Source organism: Trichomycterus rosablanca, chromosome 1 (assembly GCF_030014385.1).
Source record: "Trichomycterus rosablanca isolate fTriRos1 chromosome 1, fTriRos1.hap1, whole genome shotgun sequence".
Classification (NCBI taxonomy): domain Eukaryota; kingdom Metazoa; phylum Chordata; class Actinopteri; order Siluriformes; family Trichomycteridae; genus Trichomycterus; species Trichomycterus rosablanca.
In genome coordinates this window covers 13,472,007-13,482,457 of record NC_085988.1, presented here as the reverse complement: position 1 = coordinate 13,482,457, position 10,451 = coordinate 13,472,007, and the positions used below count along the sequence as shown (strand labels likewise).

Here is a 10,451-nt window from a genome sequence, read left to right as displayed (position 1 = left end):
TGCCTGCTGCAGCTAAATACACCTTACATTGATTTATGTTACCCGTTTTGTCAAAAGTGAACCTAATTAACCAAACAGACGGCAGGTTATTCTTCGTATTAAGGTAAAGGACCTTGTACTTACTTACTGAATGTCTTTTATTCCTATTAATGCTCGTGTCAGACAGTATCCTGAACGAAATGTTCAGCATGTTTCAGACCACACCCTAAAGCAGTTTGTTTGGAGCGCTCACCTCATAGCAGCATTGCTGCCGTCTATCACAATAGGCCTGATAGCATCCTCGTCCTCCACCTCCTCTGTCTCCGCAGGTAAAAAAGATGAAACACCATGACCTTTCCATTTATCAGCTCCACTTACCATATAGAAGCACTTTGTAGTTCTACAATTACTGACTGTAGTCCATCTATTTCTCTGCATGCTTTGTTAGCCTCCTTTCATGCTGTTTTTCAATGGTCAGGACCCCACAGGACCACCACAGAGCAGGTATTATTTAGGTGGTGGATCATTCTCAGCACTGCAGTGACACTGACATGGTGGTGGTGTGTTAGTGTGTGTTGTGCTGGTATGAGTGGATCAGACACAGCAATGCTGATGGAGTTTTTAAACAACTGTCACTGCTGGACTGAGAATAGTCCAACAACCAAAAACATATCCAGCCAACAGCCCCCATGGGCAGCGTCCTGTGACCACTGATGAAGGTCTAGAAGATGACCAACTCATCAGCATGTTTCAGACCACACCCTAAAGCAGTTTGTTTGAAGCGCTCACCTCATAGCAACGTTGCTGCCATCTATCACAATAGGCCTGATAGCATCCTCGTCCTCCACCTCCTCCTCTGTCTCCGCAGGTAAAGACGAAACACCGTGACCTTTCCCGGTGTGGTCGACACGAGAAGCAAGTCCTGGAGCAATGCCTGAATCAACTCTCTCCTCCATCCCCTCTACTCCAGCCTGAATCAGCTCTCCCAGAACACGATTGGTGTCTGTGTTGAGGCCCAGCTTTAGCAGGACGGCCCGGACCTGCGCCTCAGAAAAGCCCAGCTTCCGGAACAGATCCAACTGAGTCTGAAACTCCTCCTGAGATTCCGGGTGCTCCTCGGGCCGATTCGGCTTCATTTCAACGCGAGGTTCGGATGGGGATCCCCATACAAGTGAATCAGAAATGGCAGACGAGGACAAACACACTGTGCTGTGAGAGTCAGGCCAAGAGTACGTATCCAAAACTGAAGGAAAGTAGACAGAGACTGGACCAACATCTATACTCATTTCCCTAAAAGAAGACTTGTTGTCTTCACACACCTGTGAGGAAGTGAAAGAATTTCAGCATTAGTCATGGTAGCCAGTGACATTTAGTTCAAGACTATAATTAAAAATGCATTTGTTACACTACATGGCAGTATAGAGTGGAGACAGTGGTAGCCTAGTGTAGAGCTTTGAGCTATCAATCAAAAGGTTGAGAGTTTGAATCCCGGCTCTGCCATGCAGCCACTGTTGGGCCCTTGAGCAAGTCTCTTAACCCTTTCAGCTCCATGGACGGTATACGATGGCTGACTCGGCGCTCTGACCCCAGTTAGTTACCCAAGAAATGGCTCCAACTCACCCCCATGGAGACAAAGCCAGTGACTGGCTTTCTAACTTTACAATGGGAACAGAAAGGGGTTTTACAACACCGAAGTAATAATCAAAGTTACATTTTATCCTCAAAGTTGATGTGTTAGAAGCAGGAAAAATGGACAAGCGTAAGGATTTGAGCGAGTTTGACAAGAGCAAAACTAGTCGACTGGGTCAGAGCATCTCCAAAACTGCAGCTCTTGTGGGGTGTTACCGGTCTGCAGTGGTCAGTATCTATCAAAAGTGGTCCAAGGAAGGAACAGTGGGAAACCGGTGACAGGGTCATGGGCAGCCAAGGCTCATTGATGCACGTGGGGAGCGAAGGCTGGCTCGTGTGGTCCGATACAACAGACGAGCTACAGTAGCTCAAATTGCTGAAGAAGTTAATGCTGGTTTGGCAGCAAAAGGGGGACCAACACAATATGAGGAAGGTGGTCACACTGTTATGCCTGATCGATGTATGCAAGTCCACGGGACCATGAAATGCATTAACAGGTTTCCCAAACATCCCTATGGCAAAAAATGCCTTGAAACTCAACCCCAGTCCCAGAGCCAGTTGACGTTAAGTTTCAAGGTACCGCTGTAAATGACATTTAAGCAACTTAATCGAATGATTGTTTTAAATTTTTCCATTTTTTTATCAACCACTTTATCCTGATCAGGCACAAGGTTAGAAATACCCTAGACATGATGGCAATGCATTGCAGACATAGCCAATCATGTCTGTCAAGTGTAGCTGAGATCTGAATACGGATCACACTGGTGGTGAACTAATGTAGTAGATCACTGCACCACCCAAGCACACATATAAACTTTTCATAAAACAAATACAAATGTTACAAAAATGACCCTAGAAATCTTATGATTTTTTGCTGATAAAATGAAAAATTAAATTAAGATCCTGGTTATTATGCCAAAGTAAGTGCAGCTTATGATATTTTAAATTTGATCATGTTATTTAGATGCTCTTGTTAGCTTTAAAATATATGAATAAGGAAACAAAGACATAAAGCATGGTTGTTGAGAAATCCTCAAACAGAAATGAAAGTGATAACACAGATTTTCTCTGAAGTGTGAGTTTCAAAGTAAAGCAAACTGAAAAACAAGCAAGCATTTCTCGTTTATTTATCACATCGTTTAACTGTAATTTAATCGTCATGTCAGTATCATCTCATACTGATCTTTTATACCCTTTACACTGCAAAAGCTGTTTTTATTTATGATCATATGGGTGTTTTTATCAAGCTTATCACAAACAAGTGACTTTAAATCAACAGAATAAAACTTGAAATCTGATACCAATCTAAAAATCATTATCACCGATCCTTACCAGATTACAGATTACTCCATTTGTAATATTGAGATTTTAACCCTCAAACCCAACAGCAGATCACAGAACACAGATCCTGACCTACGTTGCACACTTCTTTACTGATGTGCATTTTAAGGAGTTAAAGCAACAAGACAAAGACAAGCTCTTAATGTCACAAGTTTCATGACACATTATGCCGAAAGTAGACAAGCATCATGAGCAGAAAGGAGAAGTGGTCAAAAGTACAAGTCTCTCACAGACATAGCAACAACTAGATAGTTACTAGATACACCAAAATGCAAATAACGTCATACAAATAAGCACAGGATTGATTAGGCAGCTCAAAATCTTTCAAAACCCTTTATATCCACGGCCAAATTACACAGATTCTTAACTTAGAGTAATAAGCCATGCAGCTCTAGGGTTCTGTACAATAACTGACCCTGCGCTGTCGGACCCCAGGTCGTTATGTGAAAAAGTTTGATAGTATTGTACACATGTATCTGTATAGATGACAAATAAACGCAAAAACCTGAACAATAATGTAGTATAATACTAGTCTGATGATTAAAAAGAGTGGGATCCAAGTAATATGGACTGATTATTTTTGAAGGCCATTACAAATGTAACTACAGTACTAATGAGCATTTTCAACTTTTGTGACCGAAGTAACAACATACAAATACGTACTTTCGAATCTGGTATTATCCTAATGTTACACCATACTTTTATATCATAATTATGAGGTTTCAGTGTTTCGAAACAGCCAGGAACAATGTACCTAAAAATGTGTCCTTTATCAAGAACAACTAATCCAAGACAGCATATTAATCAGTAGAACCGAGCATCATTACGATACCACAGTGTATAAAAGTATTTGTTAGTGTAACATGAATAGTAAACTTTAATATATTACACAGTTATATTGTTAGTTTAATATGAATATTAGACTTTAATTTATAACACAGCTATAATGTAAGTGTAATATAAATAGTAGAGTTTAATATAATACACAGCTATAATGTTAGTATAATATAAATAGTAGAGTTTAATATAATACACAGCTATAATGTTAGTGTAATATAAATAGTAGAGTTCAATATAATACACAGCTATAATGTTAGTGTAATATAAATAGTAGAGTTTAACACAACAAAAAGCTATAATGTTAGTTTACTATAAATAGTACAGTTTAATATAATACACAGTTATAATGTTAGTGTAATATAAATAGTAGAGTTTAATATAACACACAGCTATAATGTTAGTGTAATATAAATAATAGTTTAATATAACACACAGCTATAATGTTAGTGTAATATAAATAATAGAGTTTAATATAACACACAGCTATAATGTTAGTGTAATATAAATAATAGAGTTTAATATAACACACAGCTATAATGTTAGTTTAATATAAATAGTAGAGTTTAATATAACACACAGTTATAATGTTAGTGTAATATAAATAGTAGAGCTTAATATAACACACAGCTATAATGTTAGTGTAATATAAATAGTAGGGTTTAATATAACTCACAGTTATAATGTTAGTGTAATATAAATAGTACAGTTTAATATAACACACAGCTATAATGTTAGTGTAATATAAATAATAGAGTTTAATATAACACAGCTATAATGTTAGTTTAATATAAATAGTAGAGTTTAATATAACACACAGTTATAATGTTAGTGTAATATAAATAGTAGAGCTTAATATAACACACAGCTATAATGTTAGTTTAATATAAATAGTAGAGTTTAATATAACACACAGTTATAATGTTAGTGTAATATAAATAGTACAGTTTAATATAATACACAGTTATAATGTTAGTGTAATATAAATAGTACAGTTTAATATAATACACAGCTATAATGTTAGTGTAATATAAATAGTACAGTTTAATAAAATACACAGCTATAATGTTAGTGTAATATAAATAGTAGAGTTTAATATAATACACAGTTATAATGTTAGTGTAATATAAATAGTAGAGTTTAATATAACTCACAGTTATAATGTTAGTGTGATATAAATAGTACAGTTTAATAAAATACACAGTTATAATGTTAGTGTAATATAAATAGTAGAGTTTAATATAATACACAGTTATAATGTTAGTGTAATATAAATAGTAGAGTTTAATATAACACACAGCTATAATGTTAGTGTAATACAAATAGTAGAGTTTAATATAATACAGTTATAATGTTAGTGTAATATAAATAGTACAGTTTAATATAATACACAGTTATAATGTTAGTGTAATATAAATAGTAGAGTTTAATATAATACACAGTTATAATATTAGTGTAATATAAATAGTACAGTTTAATAAAATACACAGTTATAATGTTAGTGTAATATAAATAGTACAGTTTAATATAATACACAGTTATAATATTAGTGTAATATAAATAGTACAGTTTAATATAATACACAGTTATAATGTTAGTGTAATATAAATAGTACAGTTTAATATAATACACAGTTATAATGTTAGTGTAATATAAATAGTAGAGTTTAATATAATACACAGTTATAATGTTAGTGTAATATAAATAGTACAGTTTAATATAATACACAGTTATAATGTTAGTGTAATATAAATAGTAGAGTTTAATATAACACACAGCTATAATGTTAGTGTAATACAAATAGTAGAGTTTAATATAATACAGTTATAATGTTAGTGTAATATAAATAGTACAGTTTAATATAATACACAGTTATAATGTTAGTGTAATATAAATAGTAGAGTTTAATATAATACACAGTTATAATATTAGTGTAATATAAATAGTACAGTTTAATAAAATACACAGTTATAATGTTAGTGTAATATAAATAGTACAGTTTAATATAATACACAGTTATAATGTTAGTGTAATATAAATAGTACAGTTTAATATAATACACAGTTATAATGTTAGTGTAATATAAATAGTAGAGTTTAATATAATACACAGTTATAATGTTAGTGTAATATAAATAGTACAGTTTATTATAATACACAGTTATAATGTTAGTGTAATATAAATAGTACAGTTTAATAAAATACACAGTTATAATGTTAGTTTAATATAAATAGTACAGTTTAATATATCTCACAGTTATAATGTTAGTGTAATATAAATAGTAGAGTTTAATATAACTTAGTTATAATGTTAGTGTAATATAAATAGTAGAGTTTAATATAACACACAGCTATAATGTTAGTGTAATATAAATAGTACAGTTTAATAAAATACACAGTTATAATGTTAGTGTAATATAAATAGTACAGTTTAATAAAATACACAGTTATAATGTTAGTGTAATATAAATAGTACAGTTTAATATAATACACAGTTATAATGTTAGTGTAATATAAATAGTAGAGTTTAATATAACACAGTTATAATGTTAGTATAATATAAATAGTAGAGCTTAATATGACACACAGCTATAATGTTAGTGTAATATAAATAGTAGAGTTTAATATAATACACAGCTATAATGTTAGTGTAATATAAATAGTAGAGTTTAATATAACACAGTTATAATGTTAGTATAATATAAATAGTAGAGCTTAATATGACACACAGCTATAATGTTAGTGTAATATAAATAGTAGAGTTTAATATAACACAGTTATAATGTTAGTATAATATAAATAGTAGAGCTTAATATGACACACAGCTATAATGTTAGTGTAATATAAATAGTAGAGTTTAATATAATACACAGCTATAATGTTAGTGTAATATAAATAGTACAGTTTAATATAATACACAGCTATAATGTTAGTGTAATATAAATAGTAGTTTTATATAATACACAGCTATAATGTTAGTGTAATATAAATAGTACAGTTTAATATAATACACAGTTTTAATGTTAGTATAATATAAATAGTAGAGTTTAATATAACACACAGCTATAATGTTAGTGTAATATAAATAGTAGAGTTTAATATAATACACAGTTATAATGTTAGTGTAATATAAATAGTACAGTTTAATATAATACACAGCTATAATGTTAGTGTAATATAAATAGTACAGTTTAATATAATACACAGTTTTAATGTTAGTATAATATAAATAGTAGAGTTTAATATAACACACAGCTATAATGTTAGTGTAATATAAATAGTAGAGTTTAATATAATACACAGCTATAATGTTAGTGTAATATAAATAGTACAGTTTTATATAATACACAGCTATAATGTTAGTGTAATATAAATAGTAGAGTTTAATATAACACACAGCTATAATGTTAGTGTAATATAAATAGTTGAGTTTAATATAACACACAGCTATAATGTTAGTGTAATATAAATAGTACAGTTTTATATAATACACAGCTATAATGTTAGTGTAATATAAATAGTAGAGTTTAATATAACACACAGCTATAATGTTAGTGTAATATAAATAGTACAGTTTAATATAATACACAGCTATAATTTTAATATATTTCAGAGTTATAATGTTAGTGTAGCAGTGAACCCAACTTACCTTTGTAACTTAACTTTAACCTCAGCCAGCTCTTCCTGAACAGAAAAAAAAAACTTTACATTTACTTCTAGTAGTTTTATTAACTCAGAATAAGCACAGTGTTCAGTTCAACACCCAGATGAAGTGTTATTGTACAGTTACAGTGAACGCTCTGTGCTCTGTGTAACACATTATTGTAGTAACCACACAGAAAGAGCTGAGTTCTGTTCCACTTCACTCCACACACTCCGCCCTAGGGAACTCCCTATAATGACGTTTACAGCATGTCTACAAATGAGCTGCACTCCACACTGAACTCTGATGACTGACAGTTGTGTAACACCACACAATGCATACTGTGCCAGTACACACTGCATACTACTATACTGCATACTACAACACTGCAAAGTACCATACTGCACACTACCGTACTGCATGCTTTCATACTACATACTGCATACTACAATACTATTGCAACATGCACAGTTGTATAACACCACATAATGCATATTGCGCCAGTAAATACTGTGTATTACCATACTGCATACTACAATACTGCCAAGTACCATAGGGCATACTGCAAAGTACCAAACTGCATACTACCATACTGCCAAGTACCATAGGGCATACTGCACAGTACCATATTGCATACTACCATACTGCATACTACCATTCCACCATACGGCATACTGCCATACTACCTACTGTTTAATAACATACTATTGCAAACTGCACAGTTGTATAACACCACATAATGCATATTGCGCCAGTACATACTGCATACTACCATACTGCATACTACAATACTGCAAAGTACCGTACTGCATACTACTAAACTACATACTATCATACTGCATACTATCATATGGCATACTATCATACTACCATACTGCATACTGTCATACTATTACACTGCATACTAACATACTGCATACTACCAGACTACATATTGCCATATTGCATACAAACATATCGCATACTAACATACTACCATACTGCATACTAACATACTGCACACTACCATACTATCACACTGCATACTAACATACTGCATACTACCGTACTACATCCCTCCATACTGCATACTAACATAGTGCACACTACCATACTATCCCACTGCATACTAACATACTGCACACTACCATACTATATCTCTCCATACTGCATACTAACATACTGCACACTACCATACTATCACACTGCATACTAACATACTGCACACTACCATACTATCAGACTGCATACTAACATATTGCATACTACCGTACTACATCCCTCCATACTGCATACTAACATACTGCACACTACCATACTATCACACTGCATACTAACATACTGCACACTACCATACTATCACACTGCATACTAACATACTGCATACTACCGTACTACATCCCTCCATACTGCATACTAACATACTGCACACTACCATACTATCACACTGCATACTAACATACTGCATACTACCGTACTACATCCCTCCATACTGCATACTAACATACTGCACACTACCATACTATCACACTGCATACTAACATACTGCATACTACCATACTGCATACTACAATACTGCAAAGTACCGTACTGCATACTACTAAACTACATACTATCATACTGCATACTATCATACGGCATACTATCATACTACCATACTGCATACTGTCATACTATTACACTGCATACTAACATACTGCATACTACCATACTACATATTGCCATATTGCATACAAACATATCGCATACTAACATACTACATACTACCATACTGCATACTAACATACTGCACACTACCATACTATAATAATAATAATAATAATAATACATTTTATTTATTGGCGCCTTTTATGACACTCAAGGTCACCTTACATCAACTAAAACAAGAATTAAAACATACAATAAGTTATTACAACTACAACAAACAAATTATCACAACACACAAGCATAAAACAAAAAGTACAAGATATGTTAAAGTGAATAAGCCAGTTTAAAAAGATGAGTTTTAAGAGCCGTTTTGAATTCTGCGATGGATTGCAATGTTCGAATATGGGTGGGGAGTGTGTTCCAGAGTTTAGGTGCAACATAGGAGAAAGCCCTGGTACCCATTGTACTAAGGTTAATGGCTGGTTCTGCCAAAAAACCTGCTGAGGAAGATCGCAACGAGCGGGAAGGAGTGTAAAACTGTAGGAGGTCTGTGAGATATGCAGGGGATAAATTATGAAGTGCCTTGAATGTCAGTAATAAAATTTTAAAATTGATCCGTTGTGATACTGGGAGCCAATGCAGTTGGATCAGCAGTGGTGTGACACGCTCAGTGGACTTGGTGCATGTAATTATCCGTGCTGCTGAGTTCTGGATATGCTGAAGTCTTTGAATAAGTTTTTTGGGAATGCCAGCCAGGATTGCATTGCAGTAGTCAATCCGTGATGTGACTAATGCATTGACTAAGACTTCCGTGGAGTGCTGTGATAAGACGGGCCTCAGTCTGGAGATATTTCGCAGGTGGAAAAAAGCAATCCGGGAGACACTATTTATGTGAGTTGAAAAAGAAAGGGTGCTATCCAAGATAACACCAAGGCTCTTAACATGGGTGGACACAGGTATGATATCCTCAGCAACGGAAAATGAACTAATATTATTTTTCGAAAGTGCAGCCTTAGATCCAATAAGAAGTATCTCGATTTTACTACTATTTTGTTTTAAATAGTTGTTTGTCATCCATGTATGTACATCATGGAGACAAGCAATAAGAGTAATCGGAGGAGTAGTAGAAGTTGGCTTAGTGGATACATAAAGCTGCGTGTCATCAGCATAGCAATGAAAATGAATGCCATAATGCCGAAAAATATTGCCAAGCGGAAGAAGATAAATGTTAAACAGGAGCGGTCCCAGCACTGAACCCTGTGGAACTCCATTACAGACGGTGAGACACTCTGACCTGTGATTCTGGATCTGTACAAACTGTGTTCTGTCAGCGAGGTAGGAGGCAAACCACTGATTCACAGTGCCACAGACCCCAATGCTAGCCAGGCGATCCATGA

At 33.6% G+C, this 10,451-nt stretch overlaps 1 protein-coding gene across 1 annotated transcript in view; it reads right to left on the bottom strand.

The window, feature by feature from the left end:
• zc3h12ab (zinc finger CCCH-type containing 12Ab) overlaps positions 1 to 1,265 on the bottom strand; it is a 22,564-nt gene extending 21,299 nt beyond the window's left edge. The window contains exon 1 of the mRNA XM_062990983.1: positions 769 to 1,265. Within this exon, the coding sequence (XP_062847053.1) occupies positions 769 to 1,265 (497 nt within the window). The remainder of the gene's footprint in view (positions 1 to 768) is intronic.
• Between the last annotated feature and the right edge of the window lie 9,186 nt (positions 1,266 to 10,451).